At 39.3% G+C, this 19,840-nt stretch overlaps 1 protein-coding gene across 1 annotated transcript in view; it reads right to left on the bottom strand.

Annotated features, from left to right (window-relative positions):
- Window positions 1–325: 325 nt before the first annotated feature.
- cntn3a.2 (contactin 3a, tandem duplicate 2) overlaps window positions 326–19,840 on the bottom strand; it is a 33,101-nt gene continuing 13,586 nt past the window's right edge. Inside the window, exons 11-24 of the mRNA XM_034144626.1 lie at window positions 19,572–19,701; window positions 18,929–19,079; window positions 18,542–18,669; window positions 16,611–16,780; window positions 15,144–15,261; window positions 10,646–10,804; window positions 8,165–8,314; window positions 7,131–7,201; window positions 6,256–6,490; window positions 5,650–5,759; window positions 4,097–4,283; window positions 3,290–3,402; window positions 2,976–3,144; window positions 326–1,868 (exon numbers count right to left, since the gene is read on the bottom strand). Of these exons, the coding sequence (XP_034000517.1) occupies window positions 1,771–1,868; window positions 2,976–3,144; window positions 3,290–3,402; window positions 4,097–4,283; window positions 5,650–5,759; window positions 6,256–6,490; window positions 7,131–7,201; window positions 8,165–8,314; window positions 10,646–10,804; window positions 15,144–15,261; window positions 16,611–16,780; window positions 18,542–18,669; window positions 18,929–19,079; window positions 19,572–19,701 (1,989 nt within the window). The 3' untranslated portion in view covers window positions 326–1,770. The remainder of the gene's footprint in view (window positions 1,869–2,975; window positions 3,145–3,289; window positions 3,403–4,096; window positions 4,284–5,649; window positions 5,760–6,255; window positions 6,491–7,130; window positions 7,202–8,164; window positions 8,315–10,645; window positions 10,805–15,143; window positions 15,262–16,610; window positions 16,781–18,541; window positions 18,670–18,928; window positions 19,080–19,571; window positions 19,702–19,840) is intronic.

Here is a 19,840-nt window from a genome sequence, read left to right on the forward strand (position 1 = left end):
GATTTTTCTATAAAATGTCAAAAAAATTAAGAAAAGTGAGCATCACAATTTCCCAGAACCCAAGGAGATGTTTTCAAATACAGGTCTTCTTTTGTCTGACCAACAGTCCAAAACCCAAATATGTTATCACATGCATACCATGGCCACGGATAATTCTGGATCCTGATTGGCGAAAGGTCTAGTAACGGGGGCATCACAAACAAAACAGAGGGGTTTGTTTGCCATGATAAACAAATGCAACAGTACTAAAGTCTTTTGAAAAGCTAATCCTACAGTAACTCAAGGTAAATGTAACACCTTAAGAATCTTTTAACCACATCACGGTTTTCAAAATAAATTGAAGTTTACCTCAGTTGAGTTTGTTCAGTTGACACAACCAAAGGTGTCGGATTGCAGTTAAAGAACATAAATTATGATAATCCAAACTGTTTGCTGAAATATTTGAGGTTGAAAGCCAATAGGTACATCTTGGAACATTTGATTTTTGTGTGAAACTTTCGTTAAAGTAATTAGGAATAGCTATTCACCTCTCAAAAAGTATTTAACTGCTGTTTTGAATTCTTAAGAATTGACCGTGTTGCTTTGCAATTTGAGTGCAATCAGTGAAAATATTCTTGGAATGGGAAATATGCTTGTGTCGTAAAGCGGATTGTATATATTTATTATATTATGATTGTTTGAATATTCTGATTTTAATAGTTGTTATCAGGTGATATCAGGAACTGAATGACTACATAATATCTTTATTTTGTAGACCTATAGCAGTTGTTTGGCATGTGGCCATGGTATAAAGTGGAATAATACCCTCCGAGTTGGATTTCGTGGCGTCAAATGGATTGAACTCATACTCACACCTTGTTGGGTATGGTGTGCATTTTTCCTTGATAAATGACTCCAATGACTTGTTGTTGATTATTTCCTGGTGATTGTTTCAGCATTAGCGTTAACGGAAATACACTGGCAGTCATATACCTCTCCTACTACTGCTGTATACAGGCAGATGTAATCTTCGTGAGTGCAGAGTAAAGTCCAATCCATCAATCAGCGGGCCATCAAAATAACTGGTCTGAGGCATTAAAACCTGTACGAGCCCTCACGGTACACATTCAGCTCTGCACAATCAAATGATAAAAGGTAAATGGCTTACACCGGCACTCTGAGCTGTTTTACGAGTTTCATCTGGGACAACTTTTAATGGAGCGCATAAGATGAAGGCGGCTGCAGTATGTTCTGAAACACTGAGCATCACTGACTATTGTCTATAAGTGAGGCCGTTACAAGAATCTCCAAAGGCACGGGCACGGGTGAATGGACATGTTCCTAGTCGCCAATTCATATGTGGAGAGGTAAACTGAAAATATTCAAAAATACAACTTCTCATCATGGCCTTCCGCAAGGTACACTAAGACCTTCAACAATAAGAATCTGTGAGGGATAAAATGTTGAGGAAAGCATGTAGCTATCTTAGCAACAACAAGAAGGCTGAAACTACTTTGGCACATGGTAAGGCATCTGTATCACTCTAGAGTCGAGAAAAAAAAAAGTGTTGAAATGGAGCCTTGTTTTAAAAAAAAGCGAATTTACTGTTAATAAGTGCCTGACAGCATGCTCCACTCTTGTGCTGCCTCATACCCGCAATCTAACACTGCAAAATAGTATGTGGTCACCTCCAAAAATAAGAGAGAAAAAAAACCTCAGCAAATTTCACAAATTCAAGAAAAATAAAACCATTAAGAAGGTTGAAAAAACAAAGCGGACTTTGTCATTGTGTCACGACGTTGACCTGAATGTTGATATTGCAATGGCCAGAAGCAGGGAGAGGGGGGAGGTGTCCGCACTCCAGGCTCTCGAGCCGCGGGCACTCATACCTGCAACACACACAAAAAAAGTCAAACCTGCTGGAGGAAGTGGATGTTTGGCGGCAGCACCAACAGTTCTGGACATCCATTTAATTCCTTATCTTACACACTCTCTGCTATCTTACCTGTAGACACATCTGAAAACAGATTTGCAAAAACATTCTAAAAGAAAATTAGATACTTACATTTCCAAATCATGAAACACACATATGGATGTTTCACAGGGATACTTATAATGTGGTGAAATTGTATTTATGTCCTGTTTTTATTACTGCGTTTGTTAGTAAAAATGTAAATGTATTATGGGACTATAAAGGGACCAGGGGCCTGATGCAGATTTCTCTCATCACTAATTTGTTATGTATGATTTAAGCGACTCAATTAGTTCTTATGGATCACTGACTATTTTCCTGTAATGACATCCATATAAACTCTTTCCTGGAAAAAGTATATATTATTTATGCAAAAGAAATCTCCTGAACCACACAGCTTCCCTTTCTATCAACACAGCAACACAGCACTCTGTTTTGCCTGCTAATGTGTTTTGCAAACATCTTTTTCTTTGCAGTATCCAAAGAATCTCTGGGAAAAAAGTAGCATACAGAAAAGCCAGCGTGGAATTCTCTGTTTCAACTGCTGTTTTCAGGGATTCAACACAGAATATCAACAATGCAAATTAGCATTTAGAGCAGCAGAGGACCCCCCCTGGTGTCCCTCAGGACAGTTATAGCATCTAGTAAAAGAGGAAGTCAACCTCTGCAACAGAGATATATTTCGCTGCATATTTCTACAAAACATAAGCAGGGATGAGCCCAAACAAGGGTGGATGGGGGCGCGGGTAATGGCAAGTCAACGGAGGACAAAATGTCCCTGCAAGGTTTAAAAAGTGCCAAGGGCATTCATTTACAAGAGTGGGTAAATAGTAAAAAACAGCTCTGAGGGATCGAGGTGCCCGTGTCAAATCTTGCTACTCTGTCGTGTTACTTTCAAACATGTAAGCTTTAGCATATTTCAGTGTGAAGGCTTAACACAAAAATATAGCAGTTTTTCAATCTGAGAAGCTATTCCTTGAACTTCGAACCACGTTAGCGATACAACCATTAACAACAAACTCACTTAGTTGGTGGATTCGTATTGGGTCAGAGGCCGGGCCCAGCCCTCCTTCACTCAGCGTCTGAATGTGGATGATGTAGTCGTCATCTTCCTCGGGGAGGGTCAGCTCTGCTGTTGAATTGGCTGTAGTGAGGGTGTATACCTCTTTGAGCCTCTGCCTCCTGTATGACAGCTGGATGGGGAGCAAAGTGGGTGACACATTGTAAACATGTCATCTTACAGCCTGGCAGCTTAGTGTGAGCCACCATAGGTACATTTCCCTCAGATGTTTAATAGGAACATGGTAATGTGGAGCATATTAAAAAAGTCTAACTCACTTGGTAGCCTGTAACTTCTGACTCTGACTCCATTGCCACCACAGGTTCCCAGTAAAGAGACAGCTGAGAGCCGATTAGAGTCCATTCCACATTCAGCGGTGGTAGGGCGGGTGCTGCATGATATCAAAACAAATCATTTACACATCAGCACAGAAACACATTACTGCCACATCAATCTACAATAATTATTCTCTATTACGGGATGATACTACTTCAAAGGATGACTTTAGAACAGGGGTGTCCAAACTACAGCCCGGGGGCCAAATGCAGCCCTCGGACCATTTGGAATCAGCCCTCAGCAAATTAAAAAAGTACAATGGAATATGGCCCCCAAATGAAATATAAATGTAAACATATATTACACAGTACTATTCATGTGTAAATAAGACCACTTTTCAAATAAATTCAGTCAATTAAAGTTGGAAACATTTTCTAATATATTTTAGTTGATAAGAAAAAAGCCCAATAACTTATTTACATAACAAGCTTGAAATACACCCTTCCTATTTCTCCTTATTATAATCAATCTGAGGCTCCTGTTTTAAGGGATGATCTGCCAACACTCACAAGCACAATTTACCTACATTTGATTGATTTAGCTAACTTATAACTGAACTTATGAGGCAATATACCTCTAGTGAGTGGCCAGCCCTTCGTATATTTTTCTGTATGTGGCCCTCGGTGAAAATAGTTAGGACACCCCTGCTTTAGAAGCATGTATTTTTATTCTGCCATCTGACATGAATTATAACCTGTTTGGACACAAAATCACCCGAGCAGCAAGGTGTCTTGGGTGCTGCAACTTACGTGGCTTTTTTGTGGTGACATTGATTGCTGGTAGGAAGGGGCTGGTGCCGGCTGTGTTGAAGGCGCTGACTGTGAGGAAATACTGCGTGATTCCTGCCAAGCCGCTCACTGTGACCGAGGTTTGGTTCCAAGGCACCCTGACCTTCCCCATGGTCTCTGGTTTGGTGTCATCTTCCCAGTATGCCACCTGTTTCAGACAGAGAGCGCGGTATCTGGGATTTATTCAACCGTGATATATTGCTTCGGAGTGGAGCAAAATGCCTACATCAGTACTATAAATGTTTTATCACATACAGAACATAAAGTGTTTGTAGTTGTATTTGGTGTCTTGATGAAAATGTGGTGTTAAATAATGATTATTTCCTTAACCTTTCCAGCAGGTTATCTTATCTGAAGTATAAAGCCTTTTTAATTGTACTTTTACAACTACTGTTGTTCACTATGTTCAGATACCACTGAAAGAGTGAAAATAGATGTATTTCTTTTTTTATTCATCAACAGATTTGACAGCTATATAATTATCAAAATTACCAATCCAGATTTCTATGTCCCTCGACTAATGGATTTATTGTGAAATAATTTTAGCCCTACAATACATTAATCTGTGCTTGCGTAATGAATTAAATTAAATTGTTGTACTGATCAAATATAAAGTTAATTTACCAATCATGGCCATGTGTTTTTATGTGATTGTAGTTATTACATGTACAGCACTTTGGCCCGACCAAAAATCGCTTTTAAATGTGCTTTATAAATAAACTTTGATTTGATTTGATTTGATTTGAATCATAAAATAAGCGAGTCATTTTTTTCTAACATCAAACTGATTATATATCTTAAAAAGAAGTTCATCCTCCTACACATCTACCTTTTATGTCTTCATTATTCAATCTGAGCTGAATTGAAATGGCACAGAAGCTCACTTTTGCAGGTGGATATATTAAAACAACTTTCATTTTATTGAGCACAAGAATAACCGCAGCATCTTTTAATAAATCCCTTTGATCAGCCTGATGATTCCGTCAGCACAATCAGGCTGTCCCACTTTTGAAGGTAAGAATAGAAAACAACAGTTTTGGCTTTAATATGTCATAGATTAATATTCCTATTTTATTTAGTGAACAATGAAAGATTTAGGATTAATCCCAAGGTGCTTCTCTGTAAAAACAACAAACAGAGGAGCTTTTCCGGTCTCGTTACACAGTCTTTGGCGTGGTGTGGCATTTCTTAGCATTCTGACACCAGGTCTGGTATTGCAGCACATACTGTACCATCATGAGGTCTGCATCACGATACACCATAACTGACAGCAGCTTGAAAAGGGATGTGGACAGGTAATTTTATTTTTTGTTCTCTTGAAAACACGACCCGTCGTGTTGGTACAAAGAACTGTATAATTTTGTCTCTAACTGTCTCGCAACTGAAAAAGCCATTTCCATGGTGACGCAGAGTTTGGGAGTGATGGCTTTTTGAGGTACAACAGGGGTGATGACAAGCATTTGAATTGTGTTGTGTGTGTGATTTCTATTTCCATTTAAAAGGGTAAAATGTACCTCATAGCCCAGAACCCTTTCAGGGGTGAAGGAGAGAGCTTGCCAATTCACCTCAATCTCAGAGGCGGAGACACTTCTGGCCCAAACTCCTGCTGGCACCCCGCTCGGCTCTGAAAACAGACGACAGGAGACTGAGCAGTGCTGCCTTTTTCCAACAGAGAGACGGAGAAAAGCAGGACAAATCTCTTCGTTTTACACATTTATGACAGTGCTGTGTTCTTGTTGATCTCTACTTGGATGAATCATCACACACAGGTGCCGCTGGTAAATAGAACAACAGTACTCTACACACTGACCTCCTCTCAGCACGTTGAGAGGTAGCATGGATCTAAATGCCAACCGGTTTTCACTTCACAATAGCCATTCAAAAGAGTGGTGATATTTGTAGGCAATCTGCCTGTCCTTACATAAACGTGTTGCACATTTTCTTTTAGCAAATGTTCTACTGTGTAAAAAGATTTCTACATAATAATTCCCCAGCGTTTCTATTTATCTATCAAGCGCTTTCAGCCCAGTGGGTGCAACAAAACCATTTTTCACGGTCTTTGTCCTTTTCAGAAACAGAGAGAGCGTTGCAAAAAACACCACTGGCGTCCATTCCCTTACCTATCTCTGCAGAGTAGATGGTGACCACGGCGCTGAAGGGACCCTGCCCTTTGCTGTTGTATGTGCCAACCTTGACGTGAAATGGAGAGAAGGGCGCGATGCTCTCGTTGCGGTACACGTAGCGCGAGGCACCGGGGGCCGAGGTGGCCACGTGGGTCCAGCTAACTTCTCCAAAGGCACGGAAAGCAATGATGTAACCAAAGCTCTCACCATTCTGTAGTTCTTCGGGGACAGGCTGAGAGTGAAACACAAAACTATAGTGATATTAAAACATATACAAGCCTCTCACATTCATCCCGCCGCTGGGCTGACACAATCTCCACCCACTCTCATTGTGCCAGAAGAAGAGCATGACCCACAAATTGCTTTCGTGACCCACCTGACGAAATGAAACGAGAAGTAAAATGTCATTTAAAAATAAATCTAAGCTCATTACAAAACCTCCGTGCAGCTTTTAAAATGAAAAGTTTGTTGTGCATTTAATGAAAAGAGAAAAGGAATATAATGAGATAGCGTTAGACAACTAATGGCTTCTTCAATATCTACATTATTCTATTATTTGAACTGGTTTACCTTATTGCTAGATTTGAGCATTTGCAGATTTGGCTGAGCAGTAATTTACCTAAAATCCAATCTTCATAAATGACAATAACTGTCAGATTAAGTGTTTTGCTTGTGTATAAGTTGTTGCTGCTTTACATGCAGACTCTTTAAATAAGAAATTACAACGCCAGACTTCAATTGACTCGAAATGTATGACACCCGCAAGCCAAACCGAGCAGAGGCTTTGATTTAGCGAGAAATATTAAGCACCTCACTGAAGGATAAAAAAGATTAACTGAATAACAGACTAGAACATAAGACTGATGACTTACCTCCCATGTGATGACCAGTTCTGATCTGCTCCCACCTCCTCCACCCACGTCACCTGGCGCCGCGTCAGGAACTGCAAACACAGAGCTTCATCACTCACACCTCCGTACGAGAAACACTTCAGGCTTGAGAAAGTTTACAAGAAGAGATGGTAGGATAATACTAAGAAAATGTGTCTTATTGCAAATCATAGTTTCTTCCTGATCAGGACGAATGATTCTAGGGGACAAAAGGGATTATTTTCTGTACCTGTGTCCTCTGCCCTAGTCGTGATGACACAGGGCTGGGATAATAGTGTTTTGGGCGACACTTCAGGAAAAATCATAGTTCTTTGCACTGGTAGATTTTGAGTGTTTGGGCCGTTTTACTTGTCTCCTTTCAGACTTATGAAAAAAATACTTTTATGATATTTATTTATTTTTATATTTTTGTTTCTTTGCGTCTGTATAGTGCCCCTTAATTCACCAAAAGTAAGCAAAGGAAAATGCCTCATTTGAATATCCAAACATAACATTGAAGAAATGTTCCAATACAAAAAATGATAGTCTTAGTTTGATGGTGGATTGCTTAAGATGTCTTTCTTATTTACCTGTAGTGTCTTTCAAAATGTATGGAATTTTATAATACATATCTTTAAAGGCTTATTTTCTTGACATACTCATACAAAAATAAATACTTGGTAGCACGTATATAGAAAATACTATAAAAAACAAAAAGTAACAAAACATCAATCAGTGTATTGCATAGAAATGATGACAATATTTCATTTGACAAAAAAATAACATTAGGTGTTGAGTCTAATATAATTGCTCTTTTTATTTAGCCTCAGAGATAGTCAATGTTTTTCTGCATAATAATGACATACTTTTATGTTTTGTCTTTAATTTTGATAATTTCTTCTCTTCTTTTGTTTTATTATATTCCCTATGTGTTTTTTTATTCATGCTCATATAAGTGGTGTGATTGTTTTCAGTCTAATTTTTAAATTGTATTGAGAAAAAAGAAAAAAAAGAAAAGTCAATTGCTTTGACTGTACCTGCGTCCTCTGTCCTGGTCTTGACCGACACAGGGCTGGGTTCTCCGACCCCAACACTGTTTTTGGCCAAAACACGAAACTCATACTCCACCCAGGCGTTAAGGTCCACTACAGTGGCTGTCAGTGTGCTTCCATCGATCATCTCTGGGACTGAAATAAAACAGAAATAATACAGTGTGCATAAATATATATAAGAATATAAATAATACCAGGATTTATTTTTAAACAAGATAACTAAATCTGTAAAAAATAAAGTATGTCTTTGGGATGAATGGGAGGTCAGCTTCAGTTTTGAGTCTAGAATGTCAAACTTCTGTCACACAGTTAGAAATCTGACCTTTCTTTCCTTATCTTGTGTTGTTCAGCAAAAGCTTAAAAAAACAACCTTAAACTGACATACAAATACACAAGACTGTATGACCTAATTTTATGACGCTGCAATGTGGTGACTCATTGCACCCAATTACTTAGAATCCATGAAAGGCAGAGGTAATAAAGTCAAGTTGGGTACAGTAATGCCAAAAGATTTTCCCAAATTATCGTTGGATAAACTAAATAATGGCCTGAAAGATGCCAAAACAAATCTGTAGAATTGCTAGGTTTTACCTTCTAAGCTACAGGGTTCTTACACCTTTTCCAAAGTCAAATTCAAGCACTTTTCAAGCATTTTCAAGGTGCATTTTCAAGCTTTTCAAGCATCTTACAGCTGTTGTAAATTACATATTTATATACACATACTTATACTCAAATGATTATTTCCCTACCTCACATTAAATCAGATGTTCTTTATGCTATAAACAACCAAATGTGTGTTTCGTAATAGCATTCTACATGAGGATCAAAAATTAAAAATGTTAGAAAAGAAAACTAAGTTTAATATTTCAAAATGAGTGACGTAGACTGGGCATCCCATATAACCTGGCTGAGCCAATATAAAACAATCAGCCAAATAACTTTTCAATACATTATTGATTACTATTTTTGAGGTACTTTTAGGTTGGCAGTAAACATAAGTCAGAGGTAAATGGTGTGCTTTGACTCCACTACATGTGTTTAATACCTTTAGTTACTTTACAGATGTGGATGAATGATGTGAAATATAATCAAGTGTTAAATCAGACTTTAGTTCCACCTGGAGTAAATCCACAAGCTACCCTGCAGTATACAAAGTCATTCAAACTAGCTGCAACTTTACCAGCTTTGATAACACTTTCATGATCAATCATTATAAAACATATCATATACAATTATTAGGGATGCTCCGATCGCCAATTTTGGAGCCGATCGCCGGAATCAGTAACGGCCGATACCGATATCGCTCTCTTTTCCTCTCTCCCCCTCTCTCTCTCTCCTGACAGCCGGTCAGTATCTCCTGCAGCTCACTGATCCAGTAATGAGCGACCCGACAGTGAAGAATAAATATATTTATAACTAGTTTAGCTTGTTCCAGAGGTAGATAAAATAGCTAAGTGTGTTAGGTCTAACTCTTAATGTGTGTTCTGCTCCGCTCACCGGTCCGTCACAGCGGGTGGAGCTGCAGGATTTCTGCTTCACACACGTTGCATACCGCTATTTTATTGTCATTTTCGGACACTTAAAATACTGCCAGACTAGTGAAGCCATTTTGGCGAGCTTGTTTTGCCGCGCACAGAGAAAAGTGTCATGTATTTGACCCTCGTCTTAGCCATGGCTTGTATTTGTCTTCTGCTAGCCAACGCTCGTTGAAACGGCAACCTCCTGGCATACTGTCATCTATCACTCTCATCAGAATGCCCAGGTCACACACGTAACAAAAACACTTGCCGGTCACGCGCATTGCGCGCGAAGGCCGGAGCGGAGCTGTTTTATGTGAAAGCGAAGCAATTAAGCGCGCTCCGACTTCTTTATTTTCTTTTAATCTAAAAAGCGAAGTAAAGCATTTACAATTTCAAGCACTTTATCCCAAATTCAAGCACCATTCCCAAAATTCAAGCACTTTTCAAACCTTGAAAACACCTCGTACAATTTCAAGCATTTTCAAGGATTTCCAGCACCCGTACGCACCCTGAAGCTAACTTTCACTCATTTACAGTTTTCCCTTGTGTAATGAACACTGTCCCAGTGTAATACACTGGTAAAATGAAAGCTTGTGTCTCCAGACTATTCAAATAAATGCTTTCCCCTCTCCATTGGAACAAAAGTCGTATGTCTTCCACAGAGACTTTACTTGAGCAGATGAAAAGGGTTTGGTCAGGTGTAAAGGTCCTTTCAGTGGTTTAAATGAGATCATGTAAAAGCAGCGGCGATGACCTCTAGTTCTCTCGAGTAAGACCCTGAGTCCCTCCCTTCTCCAGAGCCTTCGTTCTGCAGCTGACCCTACGCTTTGACCTCCCAGCTGAAGCCGGAAGAGAAGTCAGAGTATTTCCCTGCGGGGATCTATGAATTATCTGAGTAACATTACATGTGGTATGAGAGGAAATTTCATCTTCAAGTGCCGCCTACCTGTGTTAACCCTTTGCCATCCCACGGTGAAGGGAGTCCTGGTCTGGATGAGGTAATTGGTGATGGGGCTGCCGTTGTCTCTGCCGGGACTCCAGGCCAGCTGGGCTGTACTGTCTGTCACCTCCACCACCGTCACCGAGTCTGGGGGGGTGGGGGAGCCTGGCCCAATCACAGAAAAGACACTGTGAGGTACTCGCACACGCACACCAGATGGCAGAATGTGGACGCTACACCACACATACTGCAAGCAAAACATGAACTGCAATCTCATTTGCATAAGAAACACCTCTATATATAGAGCAACAACTGATTACTATTCATTTGTATCTTAGAATACACATTAGAGAGAGAAAAACATATTTAAAAAGCTTTAAGTTTGAGAACGTATGCCCTTTACAAAGATATGAGAAGCTAAGTCAGGATTTCTTTCCTTTAAGTTTGAGAACGTATGCCCTTTACAAAGATATGAGAAGCTAATTCAGGATTACTTTCCTTTAATATTCAACAAACTTGTAATCCTTCCCTTTCATGGTCTTTCCGGTAATTGATCGATAAAACAGCAGACGCAAGTAGATGCAGGGAGTCAAATTAAAAGGTAAAAGATGAAAAGGGGCCTCATAGCCCTGAAGAACCAGAGTTTTATCATTTATTTTCATTATTCCACCAATTAAGCGGTGTGATGTTTTAGTTTGGCTTCATCTACTGTTTCCTGTTCTAATGAACGTGTCTGCTCATCAGAAATAATGGACCACTAGAGAGCTGTGAGACAGACCGCAGAATAATAACTCGCCCAGCTCTGCTCACACTGCCCCTGTACTAGTTCCTAATGTGAAGCAAAAATATTCTAATTATTAAGGCGTTTAATAATTATTTTAACAAACAATCAATAGTTCATGCAGCAGGGCTGTGATGTACGTAATACATGCATCTATGCAAAACAAGGAACTGCTGAACTACATTTTTAAGTTTACAGAAGCATTGAGCGTGCTGCCCACATACATTTGGCCTTAAAGCCATGGCTTTAGTGATATTGATCTTTGTAAAACTCATTAGCAGCTCCTGATTAAAAAAAAAAACTTTAATACACTGGCTTCAGTAACACATATTAAGGAGCACACAATCAGGGATCAATTCCTTATCCTCTTAATTATATTTCATTGGCTGAGGCAAGAGGGTGCTGTCATTGTCTTTAGGGTGTTCAAATGATCTGTTATTAATATGGACACACTGTCTGAGCTTTTGTCGTGAACTTGGCACGGGGCAAATCATTATCTGGCGGTATTATGAACACTTACAGAAATGATTTTGATCTGATTTAAATATTTCCCAAATTTGTAATATAAAGAGTTGCACATGTCAGAATTGAATATAAATAATCATTTGTTTTATAAATAATTAAATAATAATGATTAATCACATTGTGTTGCACTGACTGTTGTGTATTAGGTGTATATTTCTATGTAATGTCTTCCAGGACGATGATGATAATGCAACTGTCAAACAAGCTCAAGTGCTCACCAAGTGGTTTGAATGCTAATGGCCATGATGTATTCGGTATAACATGACCTTCTCCATAACCACCACCACCCGGTGGAGTGTTTGCCAGGTATCATGGAGAGGGATCTAAAACATTTCCCTCTGTCATTGTGGAAAACAAGAACCCAGATGATCACTCGAGAATCTTTGTGTCGGGAGCGATTATCATTGACCTTCACTGCTGCGAGAGGAGTGAAGCGAGACAGGAGACAGCATTCAAAATCACTGTCACCAGCTAATATTATGTGATTGTAATATATGTTTCCATTGCCAATAACACCAATAATACACATTACTTCAAGTATGATCATTAAAGTGAATAGCTGTTGCTGTGATTCACACAACTACCAGCGCAATGACACTGGCACAATTATGATCACAGTTAAATGAGTGATGCGTTATTCAAAGTGTTGTCTTAACATTAAAATAGCATTTCTTTGAGCACATTCAAATGCAGACACTCTCCTACACTCTCACAGTATATATAGCCAAGTAGACAAGGTTTTATTTGTCAAGCCTTGAGCTATCTATCTCTGTGATGTTTGCTTCCACCCCATAATAAATTAGAGCAGAATTGATTATTTTATGGGTTTCTCCCGGCTTTTAAAAATTACAATTTAAAAGAATCAAAAGCAACATCTCCCGATGCAGCATCCCCATTGCTTGAGATAATACAAACAACACAGGACAATTCTCTGGTCGAAAGTAGTTCCAATAAATACAGCATGTTCCCTTTTAATTATCCAGACTCCGACAGCGACATGTTGAAAATAATGTGTTACTAAATATGTTTACTCAATAAATGTATTTAATAAAAAAAGTTTGCAGTAGCACCAAAAGAGTGACTCAGATGGTTCCACTTAAACAATCTATTTGATCCAAAAACAGTCACATTGTCCAATTCAAATAAAAAATAAAAAAGATCTATGTGGACAATTTTTTGTCTTCTATTCCATCACATTAATAATTTCACAACCCCTTAGATTAGACTCTTTGAAGAGGACAGACCCACAGGTTGGGAACCACTGCACACTGCTACCTAAAAGTTAATTTAAGTAGTTATAACTAAATACATAGCACCATGATGAGTCAGAATGTAAAAGAAAAGTCTAATACTTCACAAAATTCACAAAAACAATGAATATTTTGCCGATGATGGGAAGTTACCTAATTTAACTTAAGTAGAACATTGTATGGAGGATTTTTAAAGGCAATAAAGTATTATTTTATTGTTGCATTCATACTTTTACATAGGTAGTATGTGAGTACTACTATTAACTGTCCATTATACTGATGCGGCATCTCAGAGATTGATGTGTCACAACCTGGGCATTAGTGAGAGAACAAGTGTGTGTAAACTAGATGACCACAGATTGTATCTTTGTTATGCTTAATATGGTATTTTGAATATAATTAGAAATAATGTGTCTTTTATTTTTCATGGGTAAAAATGGTAGTGGGGGTCTCCCAACAGGACACTGGACATGTGATCACTGTCAGTTTGTTAGTTGGTGTTCAGCTGTGATCAAGCGAATCCATTCTCTGCCCCTCATGACTGGTTTTCTATCCGGCTTCATGCTTTGTCGCCCAACATTTGGAGCTGTTCGATCCAAGCAATGAGACATCCATGACAGCTGCCGTGAGCAGGAAGTGTAAATAATGCACAATCTGAATCACAGACAAGTTTCTCTCCAGTCAATACTGGGCCAATCCATTTCCAGGGCCTTGATATTGCTTCTGCTTGAAAAACAGCCTTTTTTCTACTTAGTCCTCAGCCAATTGGACAGGAGTGCTTATTAATGCCATTTGCTTAGAAGATCTTTAACACCGAGTCATTGGTGGGTATCTTTAGAAGATAAAGATATGGATTCAACCGTTTCAAATGTTGACACCAATATCATTGCTCACCTCATCTGACATTCAACATATCTGCGTAGTGTCAATTTGCTGGGCTATTTGACATATTGATCGAAGCCAGAAACATCCCTCCTCTCACTCAAGCAACACAAATCTGCCTCTCCCCGAAAACACAAAACAAAAGTTGTTCTATTTTGTTCTACCCAATGTAGCTCTTGACAATCGTGTCTCTCCGGAGCACTACATATTGCATGAGTGAGCACAGACAGGCATCTAAACATTGTACTGTCAAGTACATTGCAACAATATTGAAAATTGGTCATTAAAAAGAGAGAGAGAGAACATTTTCACACAGTTTCTTCAAATTCTCTGCTCTCACAAATACCCCTGAAAGCAATATAAAAGAAAAGCAAGCCTCCGCTATTTGATGTAATCAAGCGACTGCTACCAGGAATAATCAGGACATAAAAACTGTGGATTCTGTGATGACATCCAGAATCATTTTCATGAGGATATGGGCATTTTGGTTGCACTGCAATCACTGGCTGAGACACAAACCATTTGAGTTTAAAACCCTAAGTGAACATTATACGCCCTGGCAGTCGAGCAGTCTTTATATTCTCAGTAAAGTATATTCATATAATGTCTCCAAAATATATATTTCCTTTTATTTGTTTTGCAACACAGGTTTTATTTGGTTACCCTTACAGAGTGCAGACATCTTTTTATTGTCGGCTGTTGGCTACATCTATCAGCCACTTTACGGCTATTATATGTCCAAGTGTCCTTGAGCGAGACACTGAACCCTAAGTTGCTCCCGAAGGACAGGACAGCCTCGCATGGCAGCTCCAATGTGTGTGTGTGTGTGTGTGTGTGTGTGTGTGTGTGTGTGTGTGTCAATGGGTGTACAAGAGGCAAATTGGAAAGCGTTTTGTCCGTTAAGGTAGAAAAGCACTATATAAGTGCAGTCCATTTACTGTCCACCCTTTACAGTTAAGTGTAGAGTTTTTATTTCCACTTCTTTTTAAAAGAGGAACTAAAAAAAATCCTGGCTATAAGCCCCGCTTTAATTAGTAACTGCAGAGCAGAGAAGAGGTTTTCTTACCTTTGACAATCAATACAGCCACGGCTGACAGGCTCTCCACGTCCGTGTCCACCACACAGATATATTTTCCGGCATGGTAAAGCTGAATGTTCCTGATCATCAGATCCCCTGCTGTTCTCTACATGGGGGGAGAGAAAGCTTTATGTAGCATGAAAGATAACAGACCCTGTGACAGCTTATTAAAGAATGCAGCGAAGCATATATAAGGTGCAGTAAATAGCTGAGCGTTTGCAGATCTTTCAGTTATTTAACTTTGCAGAAAAGCCTGTTTTTAAAGATATTTAATAACCAAGATATTTTTAGACATACTGTGCGTCTCGACATTTCTTGAAGTCGCAGCCATAAAGGCGAGCATTATGAAAATATCCTGAATATGACAGAACCTTTTAGTCGCATACTTCTGTCCAAGATGAATCCCGATGAAAAGCATCACGGCCAAAAATCACAGAAGTTGTATGCTGCAAATGGAACTTCTGTGTCTGAAAAGGCTTTTGCTATTTCTTCTCGCTTTTTGCAGAGGTCATCATCATCGCCTTCAAGACCTGCTGCAAGAAACTACACAACTAAGCTAATACGTTTGAATTCAGCCAGTTTTTGCTCGATTGGAGAGGAAAAAAAGGCCCTCTAGATTCTCATCTGAGAGGACACCCGTAAGCAGCAAACGGTAAATTAGTGGTGAAATCGTTCTCTTGGTATTGGCAGGAAAATGTGGCAGTAGAGCCAACGTGGTTTAATTATGGAAATTAAATTCCTTGAAGCAGCAAAGTTAAGTTGATAATCTCTTTGGACTGGGGACATTCTAGCATTTCTGGGGGAGTCTCTTTACAGATAAGAACATTGTCAGTCAAACACACACAAGGAAGAATGGTTAATCTCTAAAGGTCTGAGGGTGTTATGAAAATGTTTTGTCATTTGGGGCTCTGCCAAGACACCTCTAACAATATGTATTCCTTTTCTGTTATGGAGCAGCAAGCTATGTCAAAAAAGGATTTGAAAAGAATTGAATAGCAACCAAAGTATTGAAAATAGATTACTTCAGAAGGGTGAGCTCATGTAAGGGAAGTGTACTTAAAAAGAGGACAACCTGTCACAGTGGCTGAGCAACTAAGGCATAACTACATGATGTTTCATGTGTATTCTGACATAGCATAACCATGGTTCTATTCACAAACGTACTATTGGAAGCTGAGAGGGGCTGAATGGTTTAATAGAGCTTCCTTTTTAAACATCTTCACATTCCCACAGCCTGTAATGCCTCCAAGGAGACTCTTTAGAATTGCAAAAAAGGATGGTATCACACCCATTGCAGCAAAACTAACCACAGCAAATCTCTCCAAGAAATACCAGGGTGTCAAACCACATGCTGTCTCTTTTAACTAATGGCAGGGATGAAGTGAAGCAAGATGGGGAGAGGTGCCAACTGCCCATTCGCACGTTTTGAAGAAGTATGACTGCGGGGTCACTCACCCCACCCACTAGCTCAAAGTGACCCTCTCCCTTGGCGATCAGCTGTCCGTTGAAGGCCCAGGAGAAAGAAACGTCAAGGACGGGGTCACTGGAGACTTGACAGGGTAACACGATGCTCTCGCCCACTATGATCTCCATGTCCACGGGCCCCTGGGTGATTCTGGTTGGATCTGCCCGAAAAAAATGTGTTTGAAAAATTGAGAGAGAGTCATTTCTCACAGGGCGGCTGCCAATCTAACACAGATCATAAGATATTCATTGCGACATGAAACGAGATGAGCAGTGTATTGTTGATTTTCTGCAATAGAAGTTCAACCAGAGATGGCAAAAGTACAACCATCCTTTACTCAAGTAGAAGTACAGATACTCGTGTTTAAAAATACTCTGGTAAAAGTAGAAGTACTGACTAAACTTCTTTACTCAAGTAAAAGTAAAGAAGTATGGACTTTGAAATGTAGTTAAGTAAAAAGTACCCATAACTACCATCTGTTTTATAAAGTAACTGACCTCACTTTATATTAATAGAACAATAATGTCATTGTTAGCTAATGAATGTTTCGATGCTGAACAACGGCAAAATGACAAAGTTATCATTAATAATGATCATGCCACCAAACACAGATTAAAACTAAAGTAATGTGCCTGTTTTGAAAATATAAGAAGTTTAAAGTTCAGGTATCAGGAAGTCTTCAGAAAAATAAGTAGTGGAGTAAAGTACTGATACCAGAAAAATGTACTTAAGTACAGTAACGAAGTATTTGTACTCCACTACTTCCCACCTCTGGGTTCAACAGTGAGGCTACATGCGCTATAATACACTTAGTCACAGGCAGGGAATTATCTATATAAAGCAAGGTCTCATCAAAGTCTTAAGTGGAATAATGTGATAACACCAGCCTGCCACTACTAAAATGGCCTAATACTCCAAGCTGACACCACTAGAATAATCTCCTGAAATCCTGATAGCAATTACAATACAGTGCGGATCAGATAAAACTTCATGTAATGGGCTGCTCTGTGCATCCAGAACATAAATGAAGGGGCGTTGCTTCAAAGTCTACAAAAGCAATAATTTGACTAAGTCTGCCGTGCTTCAAAAGTCAAGATAATGAATCTGCTAGAATCAAATAAAGAAGGTGCAGCACAAAGCAAGAGGATTTGCACTCTTACATCTTACCTTATAGAGTAGAATCTTGAGGGGTAAGGAAATTACATGTAAAAATGTCCCCTTAGTTCTTAAGCTAGTAATAATCAATGTCTGGGTCGTGGCTCTGTGCCGCTGACTGCATTATGGCCTTGAAAGAAATACCCTCCCAACTGGCAGTTACAGTGGCAGACAATAGTGTTCAGCACATTAATAAAACCAATAAGAGAACACTTTACTAACACTCCACTGGAAGCACACGCTCGACAACAACAGCATCTGTAACACCTCCTCACTAACGCTTTCATTGCCTCCACTCAGGGCACTTTCATTTGTTGCAGTAAATTGGTTGTTTCAACTGCTTTGAAGAAAACAATGATAGAGTATTTTTTCAAACACCTTCCAAGTGCGTTATTGCAGCCGCACTTAACAACTCAATGGAATTAAACTGAAAGACAAAAAGGTTTTTTTTTAAGTTGCAGTCGAGTTTGAGTAACCATTACACCCCTTCAAATCAATAAATAAACAAAAATGACATTTAAAATAATATACCAAAAATGATTTCAGGCTTTTATTTAATTTTGTAAAGTCCTTGAAGGATAGACAGCTCCTAAAGTTTCTGACTCGCTCCTCAGAGGAAAACCTGAAGTTTGTTTATGTTTCCACCCACCAGTTATCGACTCTTTGCGCCACAGTAACTCTCCCTTGCGTTAATCCATACTGAGAGATAAATTCTGCTAACTAAGTGGGATGCATAAACATTCTGCTATGTCACAGTGGAGCTTACCGGTAACGAGGAGCCGTCCTGTTGTACTTGACATGCCAAATCTATTCCTCGCGAAGCACGTATAGCTGCCTGCATCAGACTTGCTCACGTTGGCAAGCCTCAATGTTCCATCTGGGGAGAGTGTGATCCTAAAGCAAACAGAGACACCCGTTTGCAATCCAACTTCAGAGAACAAAAGATAATTTTGTCATTAGATAAACTCTAATTCTGATTTTGTCTTTGTTCTTCATTATCATAGGCAACGAGAAGCAGTGTAAGTGAAGGGGGATATTGATCGTTTAGACTTAACAAGGTTGAAAACATACGATGGGAAACCTTTAATTGTACATTCCTATCACAGCCATCGGTCCTCTGGCTTAATTAAAGCAGGTTCAGTTCAGTCATTACCTGTCGTTGGTGTGGATAGGGAGGTTTCCTTTCTTCCATAAGATGCTGGCGATGGGATAGGCCTGGGGTTTACACTCTAAAGTCACTGTAGTTCCTGCCTTGGCTTTGAGCAAAGCTCTGAGGACGTTTCCTGTGAAGTCTGGCGGAGAGGCTGATGGGAAACAGTAAACTGACTTTAGTACAAGCCTGCAGAAAATCTCACAGGGCATTTGAAGCACGCCTCAGTTTGATCTGGGAAAATCATCAAATTGGAAAGTAATGGAGACAGACATTTGAAACATTTGTGATGGGAGAAAATAAATATAAAATCCAATTACTACTGGTGATTTGTGTTCCACTTTGTATAAAGAACATGGATTTACAGGGACCAACAATGTTGCATCTTTAATTGGTTTTACTCATAAAGATCATTTTTGTCATTCATTTTGAATCAACTACCCAATCCTCACCTTAACTTCAAAGTAAATCAGGATATCATGAAGGGGAAAATATTTTTTAAATGTGTTTGGCCCCATCAAACCCTCCTCGCTGACCCCATTATCTACTAATCCAGACAACCTTTAAGAATGACAGTAAGATGACCTTTAAGATTCTTCGGCAACAATGATTGGAGGATTTAAAGGAGAGATAAATGCCACCGTACCTAAAACCATTAGTTCAGCAGAGAAATATATGACGCCATGTTTATTCTCAGCCACACACTGGTACATGCCGGCGTCAGATAGCGTCAGCGCGGACACTGACAGGATGCCGTCCTCCACATGGATTCTGTCCTGTGAAGAAAAGGATGAAAGAAAGCAATTATTGCTTAAGACTTGAAGGTAGGTTTTTGCTTTGCTCAGCGCGCTCTGGCAAAGCTCAATAAGAATTGGATTGGGTTAGAGGCAATGTCAATGGGCGAAGATCAAATCA

Source organism: Trematomus bernacchii, unplaced genomic scaffold, assembly GCF_902827165.1.
Source record: "Trematomus bernacchii unplaced genomic scaffold, fTreBer1.1, whole genome shotgun sequence".
NCBI lineage: Eukaryota > Metazoa > Chordata > Actinopteri > Perciformes > Nototheniidae > Trematomus > Trematomus bernacchii.